Source organism: Hemiscyllium ocellatum, chromosome 28, assembly GCF_020745735.1.
Source record: "Hemiscyllium ocellatum isolate sHemOce1 chromosome 28, sHemOce1.pat.X.cur, whole genome shotgun sequence".
NCBI lineage: Eukaryota > Metazoa > Chordata > Chondrichthyes > Orectolobiformes > Hemiscylliidae > Hemiscyllium > Hemiscyllium ocellatum.
In genome coordinates this window covers 41,828,228-41,847,219 of record NC_083428.1, presented here as the reverse complement: position 1 = coordinate 41,847,219, position 18,992 = coordinate 41,828,228, and the positions used below count along the sequence as shown (strand labels likewise).

The 18,992-nt window shown below is 42.2% G+C and overlaps 1 protein-coding gene across 3 annotated transcripts in view; it reads left to right on the top strand.

Moving 5' to 3' along the window:
* LOC132828886 (zinc finger and BTB domain-containing protein 7A-like) overlaps positions 1 to 18,992 on the top strand; it is a 173,861-nt gene that overhangs the window by 147,032 nt on the left and 7,837 nt on the right. For all 3 annotated transcript variants that reach the window (XM_060846072.1, XM_060846071.1, XM_060846073.1), the window contains exon 2: positions 8,668 to 9,822. In XM_060846072.1, coding sequence (XP_060702055.1) covers positions 8,678 to 9,822 — 1,145 coding nt within the window. In that variant the 5' untranslated portion in view covers positions 8,668 to 8,677. The remainder of the gene's footprint in view (positions 1 to 8,667; positions 9,823 to 18,992) is intronic.

Below are 18,992 nucleotides of genomic sequence, written 5' to 3'. Positions count from 1 at the left end.
CCCAACAGATAATGGGTGCCTTGCCTTGCATTTATATAAAAGCTTCTTTGGCCTCAGGCCATCGCTATGTGCTTCTTCATTAATTGCATGGATGATTTTTTTTCTTAAGTGCTCGACAATTTTCTGTCCTTTTTCTGAAAGGGCTTGGGTTTAATATTTCATCTGAAAGAAAAAGTGTCAAAAAATGACACTCTGTACTAAATGTAAAAATGAATCTGTTTACAGGATTCCAAAAATTCCTCAACCTCTACTAAGCGATTTTGTTGGTTTGTCTAATTCTGAATCTTCTGATACGTACAGCTTTAATGCTGTGATCTTAAGAGATGAGCTGGATAATATGAAGTCTACATCACATTTTACAGCTGGAATGTAATTAAACATTGCCAAAAGTAGGAATTAGTTAGATTATCTAATGCATCATGTTGTTCATTTTGAGACAGCGTAGGAACATAGGAGCAGGAGGAGGCCATTTGGTCCTTCGAGGCTGTTCCAGCATTCATGACTATTATGGCTGACCGTCCAACTCAATAGCCTAATCCTGCTTTCTCCCCATAATCTATGATCCCATATGCCCCAAGTGCTGTATCCAGTTACCTCTTGAATACATTTGATGTTTTAGCATCAGCTACTTCCTGTGGTAATGAATTCCACAGGCTCGCCACTCTTTGGATGAAGAAATATCTCCTCATCTCCATCCTAAACGGTCCATCCTGAATCTCGGATTGAATGCTGGGGTGGCAGTGGCACAGCACCAGAGACCCGCGTTCAATTCCCACCTCAGGCAACTGTCTGTGTTCACATTCTCCCCGTGTCTGTGTGTGTTTCCTCCGGGTGCTCCAGTTTCCTCTCACAGTCCAAAAATGTGCAGGTTAGGTGAATTGGCCATGCTAAATTGCCTGTAGTGTTAGGTGAAGGGGTAAATGTAGGGGAATGGGGCTGGGTGGGTTGCTCTTTGGAGGGTCGGTGTGGACTTGTTGGGCCAAAGGGCCTGTTTCCACACTGTAAGTAATCTAATTAAAAAAACATTTCTGGTATCTGATTTGTGTCCTCTTTTGTGAAGGCAGAGCCAAAATATATATTCAGTTGCTCAGCAATTTCTTTGTCTCCTATTATAGATTCCCCCATTTCTGTAATTTGTCTGCTCCAATCTCTTTTTGTCCTCCTGTAACTGTAGAAACTCTTAGCTTGCAGGGGACATAAAGATTGACATTAACTTTTGTACTGTATGTTCCCCTTCTTAATCAATCCCTTGATCCTTCTTTGCTGAATTCTAAACAGCTCCCAATCCTCCGGCCTGTTGATTTTCTTGGATAATCCGTATGCTTCTTCCTTGGATCAGTTACTCCCAATTTCTTTTGTAAGCCATGGATTGGCCCACCTAGCTATTTTGTTTTTGTGCCAGACAGGAATAAACAGTTGTTGCAGTTCTCCCTTGAATTCCTTGAATGTTTGCCATTGCCTATCCACTTTCATCCTTTTAAGTAACTCTGCCCAATCTATCAAGGCCAACTCATGTCTTATAGCTTCATAGTTTCTTTTCAGGTTCAGTAGTGAGGTTTCAGAATCAATTATCTCACTCTCCAACTTGATAAAAATTTCTATCAGGTTATGGTTGCTCATCCTCAAGGGGTCTCGCACAGTGAGATTGGCAATGATTCCTTTCTCAATACACAGTATCCAGTCTAAGACGGTCTACTCTCTGGTCGGTTCCTCCACCTTATTGGTCAAGCAAACCATCCCAGATACACTCCAGGAATTCCTCCTGTACGGCCCTGTGGCTCATTTGATTTACACAAATCCCTTTCCGTGCCCCTCATAATTTTGTAAACCTCTATATGGTCAACCCTCAGCCTCTGATGCTCCAGGGAAAACAGTCCCAGCCTGGTCAGCCTCTCCCTATAGCTCAAATCCTCCAACCCTGGCAACATCCTTGTAAATCTTTTCTAAACCCTTTCAAGTTTCACAACATCTTTCTGATAGAAAGGAGATCAGAATTGCACACACTGTTCCAACAGTGGTCTAACCAATGTCCTGTACAGCCGCACCATGACCTCCCAACTCCTGTACTCAATACTCTGACAAATAAAGGAAAGCATACCAAACGCTGCCTTCACTATCCTATCTACCTGCGATTTCACTTTCAAGGAGCTATGAACCTGCACTTCAAGGTCTCTTTGTTCAGCAACACTCCCCAGGACCTTACCATTAACTGTATAAGTTCTGCTAAAATTTGCTTTCCCAAAATGCAGCACCTCGCATTTATCTGAATTAAACTCCATCTGCCACTTCTCAGCCCATTGGCCCAGATCCTGTTATAATCTGAGGTAACCTTCTTCACTGTCCACTACATCTCTAATTTTGGTGTCATCTGCAAACTTACCAACTGTGTACCTCTTATGCTCGCATCCAAATCACTTCTATAAATGACGAAAAGTAGTGGACCCAGCACCGATCTTTAGATGGAACTTCGAGTAAAAAATGAGGTCTGCAGATGCTGGAGATCACAGCTGCAAATGTGTTGCTGGTCAAAGCACAGCAGGCCAGGCAGCATCTCAGGAATAGAGAATTCGACGTTTCGAGCATAAGCCCTTCATCAGGAATATTCCTGATGAAGGGCTTATGCTCGAAACGTCGAATTCTCTATTCCTGAGATGCTGCCTGGCCTGCTGTGCTTTGACCAGCAACACATTTGCAGTTTAGATGGAACTTGCTGTCTTCACTCATCTCATGCCAATTTAGCAGGCACCTTTTGGACAGTGAAGTGAGGCACTTGTCACACACAGTCAAGGGACTTGTTCAGATTCCTTTTTTATGTTTATTTGGTGTCTAGTGTTGGCCTAGTCAGGAACAATGGATACTGAGGCTGCTGGTGAGATCAGTGCTTTTGTTTTGTTTTAGATTTGGGTTTCCTTGTAAACTGGAGATAAATAATTCCATGTTTTGCATCCACCATCCCCCACTCTGCCCCTCCCCCAGTTTTCCCATTGGATACTCAGACAGCCTACTTAGCACTTTTTCGCCCTGGCCCTGCCCACAGGCCTTCGTTGCAGTCCTACTGAGTTCAGGCGTGATTCATGCCAGGACTGTGGGATCTGGGAGTTAAAATGGCCGAGGTGTCTACTTCAGGAACAGAAAATGTTGGAAGGTCCTCTGTGCTGCTTGAATATATTCTCTAAGCTGTTCACGTCGAAGATTGGAAGTGAACAATGTATTTTCAGACAGAATTTCAGAGGTCACAATTATACAGTTTGTGCAGCCTCTGCCTGGGTTGAGGAGAGTGGAAGTAATGATATTTGGCTGCTATGTGTCATAATACTGTACCAAAGCTGACAGATAAATACAGAAGTCCATCACTCCTCATTATACAACTTATTTATTCCAACATTCATTATAAAACGCATGAATACGCTCAGGCCACTGACTGAAATCAGGCTTTGTCCAGGCAAACACACACTTCAGTCAAAGATGGCCTGATGAGGCGGATCATGTTCTCAGGTTAAAACCCATGCATGGTCCTGCCACTCCCTGTTTCTATTTCTGTCAAAACCCTCCAGATGTCTGTACTTCCTGAGAGCGAGGGGAGTCGGTCACAGCTGTCTTTTCAGCCACGACTAGGGCTCGCTCTCTGTCTCTGTGTGTGTGTCTCTCTCACTCTCACTCTCTGTGCCTCTTTCTCTCTGTGCCTCTTTCTCTCTGTGCCTCTTTCTCTGTCTCTGTCTCTCTCTCTCTCTCTCTCTCTCTCTCTCTTTTCCCCCGCTTTTCCCCACCCCTAATCATTTGGCTTGGTGTAAGTTTTTCATTGACATTGCAAACAACTTGAAATACTGCAGTTAAAAATGTTATACAACTATCGTGTTTTGTTGATGTTATCTAACTAGCTCAGATATATGCCGGAGTCTGTTTAGTTAATGCAGTTTGTTCAAATATATTGAGGTGTAGGGCAAGTTGTCTGATGAGCTGTGTCAGTGCTGGATGCTTGAAGGTCACCAGACTGAGATTCAGACTCCGGTTCTCTGAAGGGATAGGTTAGAAGAGCTTTCGCAGTAGCTGAATCCATTAACAAATAGTTCCAATATTTTAGTTTGTGAAACAGTGATTAATGATAAAGAACATAGGCAGGAATGAAGTCAGGAATTCACTGGAAGATATGTGATCAGGCCTTTAAGAAGAGTGATTAGATTAGATTACAGTGTGGAAACAGGCTCTTCGGCCCAACAAGTCCACACCGACCCGCCAAAGCACAACCCACCCATACCCCTACATTTACCCCTTGCCTAACACTACGGGCAATTTAGCATGGCCAATTCACCTGACCTGCACAACAGTGCTGCAGTGTTCTGTTGTGGTATGGTTGTATTTATAATAATAAGTTTGTGGAATTTCTAAAGCACACCAGGAGGATATTTTCTGTCATCTGCAAGGGCAATTCAGTGAGCCCAATTCCTGTTTCCAGTTCCCTGACCCTAAATTCTTTTTCTCTTTAAATAATTATATAATTCCTTTTGAAAGCAATGATTGATGTTCCCTCCACCAGCCTCAGCAAGTGCTCACCTGATCCTAATCATATGCGACACGGAAAAGATTTATTTTCTCTTGCCTTTAATTCGTTGACATTCATCTTCTATCTGTGTACTCTGGTTCTTGACCCATCAAACAACTAGGAACGGTTTCTGACCCCTGTGATTATGAACATGTCAATTAAATCTTGTTTGAATCCTTCATTTCTCTGAGGAGAGCAAGCCCAACGTTTTCCAAACTGATTTGATAATCAAGGCTTCTTATCCTTCGATCATTCACATAAACCTTTTCTGCACCTTCTCTCATGCTTCAGTATATGCTTCATATCATTACAGTTGGCATCTGCAAGGAAGAGTCTCAACTCCATTACAGATGCTGACACCTCACCGAGGGTATAAGGGAGGTGCAATTGATTAATCTGCTTTTGTTTTGAAAAAGAGATCTGCAGTTCTATTGAAGAAAATTACTTGACTGAATGAGACTTTTTTTTTCTGTAACTCGGTGAATGGAACAGATCTTGTGGTGATTAATTTTATCCAGAAGGAACCATGTAGGAAGCGGAAGAATCATTCAACAAAGTGAATATGTTCTGTCTTTGAAGCTAACCCTTCAGGACTCCAATCTGTGTATTCTTTAAAACCAGCTTCTCAGTTGAGAATGTTGGCTCAGTTTCTTTCATGTCAATGACTGTCATCTCTCTCATAATAAATTGGATATCATGTTCTGAAACTAATCATCTCATCTCACTGAAAACTTGATCTAATCCAAAATTGTGACTGGCATCCTAATTATCATCATGTCTCAATCACCCAACATCCCTGGACTTCTCTCTGTTACTTTTAGACCAGCAATGTCTCAAAATGAAGATTTTCGTCCTTGTTTTCAAATCCTTCCCCCTTGCCAGCCCTCCCTAGCTCTGTAACTTCCAGGTTTTCAAACTTTTGAGATTTCTGCACTTCTCCAATTCTGGTCTCTTCCATTTCCCTGATTCCCGTCACTCCATCATGTAGCTCAGCCTGAAGCTCTAAAATTCCCTTCTGAAAATTCTCCATCTCTTTACTCTCTCTGGTTCTTTAAAATCTCTCTCATTGATCAAATGCTATTCGTCACCTAATGTTGTTCAGTCTCAAATTTTGGTTCAGTATCTCTTAATGATGTACCTTGGCAGCATTTTGGTACGGGAAGAGCACTACAGAAGTGTCAGATGTTGTTGCATAGTATTTGACAAGAACCATTTCTGGTCCAAAATATTTGACATGAGTAAGAAAATGGCTAGTAGTTCTGTCATGGCAGTGTATTGCAAGGCAGAGAGAGACCAGCCAGTCCACCATTGTACAATATAATGTTTCTATTAGTTGGTACAATGTTAAATCTTGGTAGCTTAAAAGAAAGCAGAACTAGAAGGTATTGTAAACTAATTGCTGGGAAGAAACTGCTCACCACCTGAAAGCAATTCAGCAAATTGTAAGGAATTCTGCTCATGAGCAATCTTGAGGCACAAAAGGAAGCCATTCAGCCCAGGTTTCTGAGCATTTTGGCTTGGTGCCAATCTCTTGCCTGTTCCCTGCCCCAAGTAATCAGGTCATATCCTCTGGAACGAATACCTTATTTAAACCGTGTAGGACGTGAACTGCTGACCTGCACCATCCATATGGTCAATCCACATCCAATGCCTTTCGAAGTGTCAGCCAGTTTGTGAATTTAGAAACTAGTGCAAATGTGAAACTGAGTCATTTGGTCATCAGCTCATTGAAGCAAAGTTACAGCTGGTTGTTCATTACAAAAATGTTGTTGAATGTTTGCACTGCCTGTCCATAAGCTTTACCTTCTGATGTAATTATTTTTGGACATATTTGGTGGACACCGTGATTGGTGAAATGCACAGACATGGAGAGTTAGGAAGAAAGCGAAAAGACAATATAGATTAAAATAATGGAGTTTTAAAGGGGATGAAAAAGTAGAGAGTTAATGATTGTACACTTTTTTTTAAAGGCGGCAGGTTGAATTGAAATGCATGTTTTCAAAATGCAGGAAATTAGCTTTATTAATAAAGGTATAGGGTATAGAAGGAAGTTATGCTAGACTTAGAAAATAGTGGTTAGGATTCAGATGCATCTCGTGTGCAATTCTCTTTAGGGAAGGCGTTGAGGCCTTGGAGAACATGGAGGAGAGATTTTCTAGAATAGAACCAAGAATGAAGGACAAGACCTGTGAATCCATGGGAGTTCTCCTTGAGTAATGAGATTCCAAGGAAATCAAAACGTTTTCATACAGTAAATGAGGCCAAAAATGGTTTCAGCAGCGGAAAGGTTAGTGACCAGGGGATGTGGATTCAAGGTAATTGGTAAAAGAAGCCGAGGCAAGATGACAAAGGGATTGTTATGATCTGGATTGCACTCTCTAAAGGTTAATGAATGCAAATTCAACACATTAATAATTTTCAACAGGGGATTATATAAAGACTTGAAGGCAAACCATTGCAGGAGAGCAGTAATGAGTAGGAGTCGTTGGATATCTCTGTCAAAGAACCAATGATGGCACAATGAGCCAAATAGCCTCCATCAGTTGCAAATCTATCTTTAATACCTATTAGCACGTCATTGAAAATAGTTGTGCCAATACTGAATGGGCAATGCAGCTCGGTTTACTGTCATAATGCAGTTGTATGATCATTAGGTAGCTCTGAGGTATAAGTTTCTGAATTTCCAACCCCAATTCTAGCTATTTAAAAAGAAATTTGTATTCATTGATTCCCCATACACAATGCCGCAAGTAACTTGCTGGTTATACTTTTTAAAAATCAAAATCATTGTGACATCTTCACTTCGAATTGTTTTGGTGCAATCCCTTCCAGGAAGGGTTTCCATGAATTTCAAACAAAAATATTGTTACTTTTGGAAACCAGAGGCAACTGATTGAGATGCTTAAAGTCTTCATGTTATTATCCTGAGAAGTGATGGACAACATTTAACTATTTGGTCCAGTTAAAGGTTGTACAGAAACAGATTTACAGCAGAATTAGAGTTAATCCACAGTCTTTGAAACAACTGGCTGAAACAATAGGATCTTACAGCCATCACGGTCTAAATCTATGTAGCTGATGTTTATTATTAACTGAAAAGCAGTTTTCAGTTGTATTAAGAAGAGAACAGGTAGTTTCTGTTCACTGCAGAGTGACACTGGAACAAATGAGACTGGTCAAAGGTATTTCAAAATGCTGAATTCCTTAAGTAACTTGAGTCTTTAAGTTGTGCGTTCATTGTTTTTTGAGGTGGCTGGTAGTTTCTCTGTCAAAGGGGATTGTTCTGAAACCAGCCACTCCCCAGTTTTCTGTAAGGTGCTAACTGTGAACCTGTTCAAGTTATTTCAAAACTATTGGTTTGGTTTTAAAACAATGCTGTCCGAATGAAATTCATTTGCAATCCCAACTTTCCTAAACCAAGCACCTTTTAATGTGCTCAATCCTGTGAAAATGATATCTTTTTTAACGTTGAGAAATTTCTGTAGAACTGGTCATGTAGAAAACGCAAAATCGAACACTAAGTTAGCGTTGAAAATTGTCTTAATCTGCTGTTCCATCTTGTGCTATTTCTGCAAGAGTTCCACTCTGCTGCATAATATTATAGGACTGCACTTTACACAGTTCAGAAATGGATCAGAGAACCGCAGTCCATCCTTTGATGCAGAACATTGTGGGTTTGTAGTGTCCGCTAGCGCATTATGGCAGGAGTGAGAGAATGCTGCAAGGTTGGATGGCCGGCTTTAGCGTGAAAGGTTAAACTGAGCCTTGCCCAACCTGGTTGGATGTACAAGATCCCCTGGAAGTGTTTGAGGAGAGCAGGCAAGTTCTCCCCAGTATCCTGACTGATACTTATCCCTCAATTCGCGAAATGACAAAAGAAATGTCTGATCAGTGTCATGTTGTTGTTTGAGAGTGTGTGCTGGGTGCAAATTGATTTCTATTTTTGTGATTGCACATCAAAAATAGCTGACAAGCTGGCTAGGAATTGTTTTGGAACTTTTGAGGTGGGAAATTGGTTATGTAAATACAAGATTTTTCTTTTTATAAGCCATTATATTAGTTGCAGTTGTGCTTCATAAATGTGACCATTATGTCGCTAATTTCTTTCTGTTTTGTTTCTCTTCCAGACTTTTGTCCATGAAAATGGCCAATGGAGTAGATGGCCCTATAGGTATCCCATTCCCTGATCACAGCAGTGACATTCTCAGTAGTCTTAATGAGCAGAGGAACTATGGTTATCTCTGTGACGTTATCATCATAGTGGACGGGCAGGAATTTCGGACCCATCGATCTGTCCTCGCAGCCTGCAGTCAATACTTCAAAAAGCTCTTCACATTGGGGGCCATTGTGGACCAACAGAATGTTTATGAAATAGACTTTGTCACAGCAGAAGCTCTCTCGGCATTGCTGGAGTTTGCGTACACGGCAACCCTGACTATAAGCACTTCAAACGTAAATGAGATTTTAAATGCAGCGAGGCTGCTGGAAATCCAATGTGTGAGCAATGTCTGCCATGATCTCCTTGTATCAAACGCCCTGGCCAGCAAGGAGATAGCAGATTATGTAGATCAAATTGATCAGAGAAACCTCCTGAGAGCAAAAGAATATCTAGAGTACTTCCAAAGCCCTCCAGCCAATGGCCACATGGACAACCAATGGCCAGGTCTTGAACTGAAAGACCTCCCAAGAGCGCACTTTAAAAACGGAGTTAGTGAAGAGCTGGCACAGAAGGCACAAGAGGTCTATCCAGAAATGGCTACAAACGACCAGCCGGTCCAAACGGTGGACAAATCCTTGCTGTGGATCAAGAGGGAGGATGTCACTGGCCCTTCGTTTTCCCCCTCGCAGAATGGAGACTATCCTGATGTCAGTCTCCATGAAGAAGAAGGGCTACTGGAACATCAAGAGTTGGCTATGCATCCAAACTTTACCCCACCTGAAGAGATGAAACTGGAGCTAAACAAGGAAGAAGTGGATTCCATTTCATCTCGAGCCTTCCTGGAACGGATTATAAACTCAGTCGACGAGTCCTATGACAAGAACTTGGTGAAAGAAGAGAATGATCTCGATTCATACTTGAATTTCTTCACCCCATCCTTTGACGGTGAAGGCTACCCTTCCTGGTCCAAAAAAAGTGAGAAAAAAGTGAGGGCAAAAGCATTCCAGAAGTGTCCGATCTGTGAGAAGGTGATTCAGGGAGCAGGAAAACTGCCACGTCACATCAGGACTCACACGGGCGAAAAACCATATGAGTGTAACATCTGCAATGTCCGCTTTACAAGGTATATGAATGTTTTATTCTGCATGTTGAGCTTACTAACTCAATGTTGTAGTCGTTTCTGCATGGGAGGCATGATAATTCAGAGAAGCAATTTTTTTTTCAGATTTCCCTTCTCCCTAAGCCAGTTATCAGTTGTGGAACTTCTTTTTGATTGAGATTGTGCAAAGACAGATACAGAGTCTGCACAGTAGAGACAGATGTAGGCCATTCAGCCCTTCTCAGCCTGCCCTGCCATTCAGTGCAGTCATGGCTGATCAGTTGAATGTCTTTTACTCACCCATTTGTCATAACCCTGTACATCATTGGTAATCTGAATTGAACATACTCAAAGATTTGAATTTCCCACCCACTAAATGGTGGAGAATTCAAGGCTGCACAACCCTCTGAGTAATTTAGTTTTTCCTCCTCTTGTGCTCCCTGATTTTAGACTCCCAACCAAGGGAAATATCATTCCAGCATCTATTCAGTCTATCCCTTTTAAGAATTCTGTAGATTTCAATTAGATTACCTCTCATTCTTCCAAGCTGTAAAGAATACAGGCCCAGTTTGTCCCTCAGATACCTGCTGTACTGTCAGGACTGATACCAGCGCTCTGACACTAGCCCAGGACTGGGGACCCACTTCGTTTATTGTGTTTCAATTGCTGCCTCTAATTAGCAGAACAAAGTATCTCAAATGGACCATGGTATCTTTTTACTGAGCTACACTAACAATGTACATTACATGTTTTGGCCATAAATTTAATTACCATCGCAGCATTCTCAACCCCAGCCAAAATTAATATTTTAAATTTCTGTGGTATAAAATGCTGGCCTCACTAATTACAATCGTGGAACTACCAGTTTTTATTTAAATAAGCCATCTGCTTCATGATGACCTTCCTGGAATGAAATCAGTCACCTTCAACTCTTCTCTAGTTGATTCTTAACCACTCCCTGAAAAGGCCGAGTAAGCTACTCTGTTATATCAAACTGCTGTGGAGGATTAAACTGCCATTCAAAAGATTGGCAAGCTAATATGCAAATATGCAGAGTACAAAAAAAGGCGTAACCTTGTGTCAGCCGTTCACGGGTCACCTGATGTCAACATGTTGGGTTGTTAGAAAAATCTATCCTGGCCACTGATTTGGACTCCACAATCACTGATGGCAACGTTTTTAGGATTTGCAGCACAGACTTGTAACATATCATTCCTGGACTGGGATAAATCATAGAATGGTTACAGCCTCGTCAGAGGCCATTCGCCTATCATGTCTTTGTTGGCCCTTTGAGGGAGCAATTTGGTTAGTGCCACTGCCCTCTATCTTTTCCTTTTTGTAGCTTTGTGAATTTGTTTTTCAAGTCATGGTCCAATTCCTTATTAATTGCATTGACTGACCCACAGAAGATCTAGCTGTGCATGGTTGATGTGGATCACAGCATTGACATCCAGTTCCGGAAACTGCTGCCACGCAAGCACCTTAGAGGTTTGCACAAAAGAAAACAATTAGAAGGAATGCTGATCTTAACTACTCACTGCGCAATAACATTTTTCCTTCTGGGTATCCCCATGGTTTCTTTACCAATTACTTTAAATCAATGCCCTTGATTTTATTCAATGTTAATTGTTTCTCCATCTGTCCAGAACGCTCCTGATTTTGAGTACCTCGATCAAACTTCATCTTGAGCATTTCCTTAGAAAACAATCCCAATTCCTCCAATCTCTGTTTGTAGCAAAGTTCCTTGTCCCTGTTCCCCTGAATATTTTTCTTCACCCTCTCAAACCTCTTCAGGTTCTCCCTGAAGTGTGTAGCCCCAAACTGACTGCAGTGGTCCAGCTAAGTGCTTTGTCACAATTACGGTCACAAAGGACGCCATTCTTGACTTGGGTAAAAGCTGTGTGAGGCAGGGCAGAAATGTGATTGTAGAGATTCAAATTGATGTTCCACAATAATGAGAGGTGACTTGTTCAAGAACTTTGGATGGAAACGAAAGATTGGAGATAAAGATAGTAGTCTAGAACGTTTGGTGGAGTCCAGGATTGGTTAGTTGAGGAGGGCAATTCAGAATACTAAAGAAGGCAATCTGTGTAAGATGTTTTTTTAAAAGATGAAGGCATAGATGTCAAACACTTTGCGGCATTAATACAATCCGTCTCCTGCCCCAATGTCTTCAAAATGTTTTCCAATTCCCTTTTGACCACCTTCATAATTATGACCAAAGAAACAAGGAGTTAGTTACTGTATACGCATTGGGGAAAAAAAAGGGACTACTGGAGCACTATTTCAACAGTTTTCTCTCCAGAATCCAGACATTTTCGATGTAATAAAATGAAAATGTTAAGCTCGGAGTCTGAGATCAGTGGGAGGATCAACTGGATTTGTTTATATTACAACAGCTGCTGCCGTTGTAAAATCAGTAGAAGTTGTACCACAATGCAACCCAGAAACCTTCAGGGAATAGCATCCGCAGTGGAGTGAGTTATTGTTCCAACATAGCTGTCTCAAGTGTGATGTGCACACTTTATTTTTAAAGTACACGACAAAAACACAAGAACATGACAGTCGCTCAAATCAACTGCAGATACCTGTGTGACCAATACAGAGAGGCTTTATTTCAACAAAACTCTCCTCCTCCATTTCTGGAGTCTCTATCTACCCTCATGCTCTCCCCACGTCAATCTTGTCCATTAGAACTATTCCTTCTCCCTTGACCCTATTCCTACAAACAGCTGACCACCTAACGTCCCTTTCTAATCCCCATGTTGACAGATATTGTAAGCAGTTCCAGCTCTTCAGATGCTGTCCCTCTATCCTTTTTGAATCTCTCATCACCATGTCCTCAGCTAACCACTCCTGGACTCCAGCAATATGTTAGACTATTACCCCATCTCCAACCTTTCTTTGTTCAAAATTCTTAAACATGTCACCTCCATAGTGGGCAGCACGATGGCACAGTGGCACTGCGCCTCACAGCGCCAGAGACCCGGGTTCAATTCTCGCCTCAGGTGACTGTCTGTATGGAGATTGCACATTCTCCCCGTGTCTGCGTATGTTTCCTCTGGGTGCTCTGGTTTCCTCCCACAGTCCAAAAATGTGCAGGTTCGGTGAATTGGCCATGCTAAATAGCCCGTAGTGTTAGGTGAAGGGGTAAATGTAGGGGAATGGGTCTGGGTGGGTTGCGCTTCGGAGGGTTGGTGTGGACTTGTTGGGCCGAAGGGCCTGTTTCCACACACTAATCTAATCTAATAAATGTTTCTGGAACTTCATGTCAGAATCCTTATTATCAGATTTTTGCCTCTGTGATCAAAGTCATGAATGACATCGTTCATGACTGGAACAAAAAAATTGTTATTCCTCATTGTCAATCTGTCTATAGGCCTTGAAGTGGTTAACCATTTCCAAGGCCACTCAGCATTCTCTCCAGCCCTTTATCTTGATCTGTCCGTAGAGTTTACTTGCAGTGTGGGTCTCTGCTAGCTTCTATGTTCTTAAGTCTTGTCGCCCTCCAATTTCTCTTCAACATGTTGTCTCTCAAATGTCAGCTCTCCAGAAACATTATCCAAAAGTAACTTACCTTCCACATGTACTGTTTAAGAAGGGCAGTAAAGACAAGCCAGGGAACTATAGACCAGTGAGCCTGACCTCAGTAGTGGTGTTGGAAGGAACCCTGAGGGATAGGATGTACATGTATTTGGAAAGGCAAGGACTGATTAGGGATAGTCAACATGGCTTTGTGTGTGGGAAATCATGTCTCACAAACTTCATTGAGTTTTTTGAAGAAGTAACAAAGAAGATTGATGAGGGCAGAGCAGTAGATATGACCTACATGGACTTCAGTAAGGCGTTCGACAAGATTCCCCATGGGAGACTGGTTAGCAAGGTTGGATCTCACGGAATACAGGGAGAACTAGCCATTTGGATACAGAACTGGCTCAAAGGTAGAAGACAGAGGGTGGTGATGGAGGGTTGTTTTTCAGACTGGAAGCCTGTGACCAGTGGAGTGCCACAAGGATCGGTGCTGGGTCCTCTACCTTTTGTCATTTACATAAATGATTTGGATGCGAGCATAAGAGGTACAGTTAGTAAGTTTGCAGATGACACCAAAATTGGAGGTATAGTGGACAGCGAAGAGGGTTACCTCAGATTACAACAGATGGGCCAATGGGCTGAGAAATGTCAGATGGAGTTTAATTCCGATAAATGAGAGGTACTGCATTTTTGGGAAAGAAAATCTTAGCAGGACTTATACACTTCATGTATACCCTAGGGAGTGTTACTGAACAAAGAGACCTTAAAGTGCAGGTTCGTAGCTTCTTGAAAGTGGAGTCGCAGGTAGATAGGATAGTGAAGAAGGCATTTGGTATGCTTTCCTTTATTGGTCAGAGTATTGAGTACAGGTGTTGGGAGGTCATGTTGCAGCTGGACAGGACATTGGTTAGGCCACTGTTGGAATATTGCGTGCAATTCTGGTCTCCTTCCTATTGGAAAGATGTTGTAAACTTGAAAGGGTTCAGAAAAGATTTACAAGGATGTTGCCAGGGTTGGAGGATTTGAGCTATAGGGGACGCTGAACAGGCTGGGGCAGTTTTCCCTGGAGTGTCAGAGGCTGAGGGGTGACCTTATGGAGGTTTACAAAATTATGAGGGCCATGGATAAGATAAATAGACAAAGTCTGGGAGTCCAAAACTAGAGGGCATAGGTTTAGGGTGAGAGGGGATAGATATAAAAGAGACCTCAGGGGCAACTTTTTCACGCAGATGGTACGTGTATGGAATGAGCTGTCAGAGGATGTGGTGGAGGCTGGTACAATTACAATATTTAAGAGGCATCTGAATGGGTATATGAATAGGAAGGGTTTGGAGGGATATGGGCCGGATGCTAGCAGGTGGGACTAGATTGGGTTGGGATATCTGGTCGGCATGGACGGGTTGGACCGAAGGGTCTGTTTCCGTGCTGTACATCTCTATGACTGTATGTTAGGTCCTCGCTGTTCCCTCTCTCAATTGCTAACCTATCAGACTTCTTATCTGACGCACAGTGAGCAGATGTTTTCAACATCTTTGAGAAGACTAAAGCTATTTCCATTAGTCCCCTCTTTAAATTTCATCCCCTAGCTTCTGACTTTATCCCTGTCTATGAGAATCCCATGTCTCAGGAGCAGACTGCTCGCAATGCTGGTGCCATCTTTGATCCTGAGATAAGCCTCTACTCAATCACCCCATAAGTGTCACCAGCTGTTACTCATCCAGTGTTCATGGTCTGACACACAAATGTCCCTTTCACTTATCACCCCTGTTCTCCTAACCGACACTGGATCCGGTAAAACAGTGCCTTAATTTTAAACTTCCTATTTTTGTTTGAAAATCTCTCCAGGGTCTACCTACCTTCCTATCTCTGTAATCCCTTCCAGCTTATAACCCTGAAACATACCATATTCTCATCTGATTTTGGCCTGAGCATCTGTGATCCGAATTTTGCCATCATGGGTGGCCATACTTTCGGCTGTCTAAGGAGGGAACTGCAGAGATTAAACCCCTCCAAATTTGAAACACACTGAAGAAACTCAGCAGATCTGGCAACATCTGTCGAGAGAAAGTTAATGGTTCAAATCCAATATGACTCTTCTTCAGTCTTCTATTTGGTTCAGGCTTCCAGCATCTGCAGTATTTTATCTTTTCTCTCCAAATCTTTACCTTTCCTTCCTTAAGGTATTCCTTAAACCCACTTTAACCAAGCTTTTGGCTGTTTCAGCCACAAGACAATGTTAAGCTTATGTCATTTGCTTTGAACTGCCTTGGGACATTTTCTTATGGCAAAGGTACAATTTAGGACAGCACAGTGGCTCAGTGGTCAGTACTGTTGCCTCAAAGTGCCAGGGACCAGGGTTCGATTCCAGCCTTTGGCGACTGTCTGTCTGTGTGGAGTTTACACCTCCTCCCTGTGTCTGAGGGCTTTCCTCTGGGTGCTCAGGTGAGGTGCCTTAGTAAGGGGTAAATCTCGAGTAATATGGTAGGGGAATGGGTCTGGGTGGGATACTGTTTGGAGGGTCGGTGTGGACTTGTTGGGCCAAATGGCCTGTTTCTACACTGTAAGGATACTAAACTTCTAAACCTAACATCGGCTAATGTTGAGATTTAAAAGAGGGTTTCATTAATCAAGAAGAAGCATCTGCACGAGCAAGTGAAACCATCTTTTGAGTCCAGTCACTGGACCGTGTCCGTATCCTAGCCAGATTAATGCATAACCTGGAAGGGTGTGGTGAAGTGTAGATGGAGAACGAGGACAGAAGGAAAGAATCAAAATTAGAAAAGGAAAACTAAAGAGTGCTGTGTTTTAAATTTCAAAAAACTACTTCTAATGTTTATCAGGCCTGAAAATAGCTCATTCTGTTGCGTTATTACTGATGCAGTTTCATCATGCACACAACAGCAGCAAATCGGGTTCAACCTTTGACCTTCAGCAGCCCTGCAGGGGTCAAACTCCATTGGACCTCGTAGCCCTCCCATATCATAGTGCAGCACTAGCCTCCACTCGGAGCACAGTCTCACTTCCTGGCACACTCACTGGGTTTTGGTTTAATACGTTCTGGTATTTAATTAAATTGTAATCTATCCATTTCACTTTGTTCACGCCTGTAACAAGCCCAAGGTTCTTTTGCATCTCGTAGTAGTTGAGAAGGGATATATGTTGCCCCTATTTCCCTCCTTCAACACAGAAGACGATCTGTGGACCCTGTTGCTTGCCATTCTTGGTTAGCCTATTCCATTTCACCTTCAAATATGGCTTCTAACTGGATAAGTTCCAAGCATTGGAGCAGTAATGCTCCACCGGGTTCTGATTTGGGACCATCTCTGACTGTGTACATTCGTGATTTCAATATTGGCCAAAGGAAGTGACATTCAAAATATTACAGACCATACCAAAATGGGAAAGCATAATCTAATCACATGGAGGACTTGAGACATAGGAACAGGTTAGTACTGGTGATGAAGAGAATAAACTCCAACCTGAATAGGTTGGTGAAAAAAAAACCTCTTCACATTTGCAACTGGTTCAAGTGAGTTGCTCTCTTGCATCCCTCCTGAGTCAGGAAATCATGTCAAGAGATTTGTTTGAAATCCAGGCAGTGATGGTGTGCTGCCTTCCACCTGCAACATTAAATTCACAGCCCCATCTGCCTTCTCGGATGAAGTAAAATCCATCCCACAATCCAAAGAAGATTGGAGAATTCTTCCAATGTTCTGGATTTATCTTTCAGCCTTTGTCACTACAATAGATTATCTGATTATTATTTAATTACTTACTGTGCACACCTCCTATATTATGTTAGTAACTAAGTTTGGAAAGTCCCCAAATGTCTGCAGCATGATTTGCAATGTCATGAGACATTATGGAAACGCAAGATGTTTCTTGCTTCAGTTCTCTGTAACATGGGTGAAGATGAGATTCTGAAGAATTTCTTTGTGGTCCTTTTGACCTGGCCTGGAGCCTCTGTAGATTGAATACATTTTGCTTGAAAATTGGTTCGGAGAAAAAAGTCAGAAATATAAGGGTTCAAGAATGCAATCTTCATTGCAATTAGCAGTACTGCTGCTTGCCCAGTATTATTGGCTTTTAACTTTCTAGTCATTGGCATTGGATTGGCGTGTGTCCTGAGGCACAGTGAAAAGCTTTGTCTTGTGAGCAATACAGGCAAATCACAGGGTTAAGTAGCATAGTTAAGTAAATAATAGGTAAACAGCAGCAAAAACAAAAACACAGATACAGGTGAACGCTCAGATTTTGAGTCCATTCAGTATTCTAACAACAGTAGGGTAGAAACTGTTTCGAAACCAGCTGGTGCGTGTGTTTAGGTTTCTGTACCTTCTCCCCGATGGTAGAGGTTTTGGAAAAACATTGCCAGGGTGGATATTGCTGTCAAGGCCAACATTTATTCCCTGTGCCTAATTTCCCTTGAGAATGTGTTGCAACCCCAATGTGGTGAAGATACACCCACCGTGCCTCTTGGTAAGCGATTCCAACACTTTGCCCTGATGGCAAAGAAGGAGAACAATACCTTTCCAAATCTTTTCAGAATGATGTGTGCTTGGAAGAGAACATGGTGGGATTTAGTGCACGTCTGCCCTTGTTCCCCTAGGTGATAGATATCATGTCATGTGTTTGGAAGGTGCTGTTGGTGGAGACTTGGTAAGATGCATCATAAAGATGCTACACATTGCTGCTGTAGTGTACCAGTGGCGGATAAGTTGCCAATCAAATGGGTTGCTTTGCCCCAGATGACACTGAGTTTCTTGAAAGTTGGTGGACAAACACATGAAACCAATAGAAAATAGTCCATTTCTGTGCCTTTTTAGGAAAGGCTTTGGGAATTGCGAGGTGAATGACCAGCCTCTGACCTGCTCCTGTAGCCACAGTGTGTCTCTCCTCAGTCCAATTAAAATTCTGCTCATCAGTGACCCACCAATATGTTAATAGTGGGGAATCCTTTAGTAATGTTAGTGTCAAGAAGAGGTGATTAGACCCATTCTGCTGTTGCATATGATCATTGTCTGTCACTTTTAGTAACATAAAGCTTACTTCCACTTAACCACCCAGCCACGAATGTTGCCCAGGTCTTGCAGCATGCAGGCATGGTCTGCTTAATTTTCTGTGGAATTGCAAATGAAACTGAACATTATGCAATCATCATCATTTATGATGGTGGAAAGATAGCTGATGAAGTAGCTGAAGATGGTTGGACCTAGAACAAGACCCTGAGGAAATCCTGCAACCATGTCCTGGGGCTGAAATGATTGTCCTTCAACAAACATGATCACATGGGGCTCCTCAGGAGCAGGGCATTGGTGAGCTGTTTATTTGTCCTCGTAGCTCTTTGTGATTCAGTCATAAATTTTAGTTTTATAATATTCCTATGAAGTGCCTTGAATATTTTAGTATGTTAATGAGAATTTATAAATTCAACATTACTCCACTTGAAAGCACTTTTGGTGATATCTTTAACCAACAGCAAAGTGACTGGAGTCAGCTGATGGTGTTGTATTTTGCCAGATTGGATTTATTTTGTTCTTTTTCAAAGGGCGATACTGCGTGTTCTCCAGGTTATTTTTTTCTCTGTTTTTCTTCACCCCCATAGTGCTGCCTAACTGCGGTAGTGCTTGTATTTTGCCCAGCACCCATGATGTGTGTGTGCG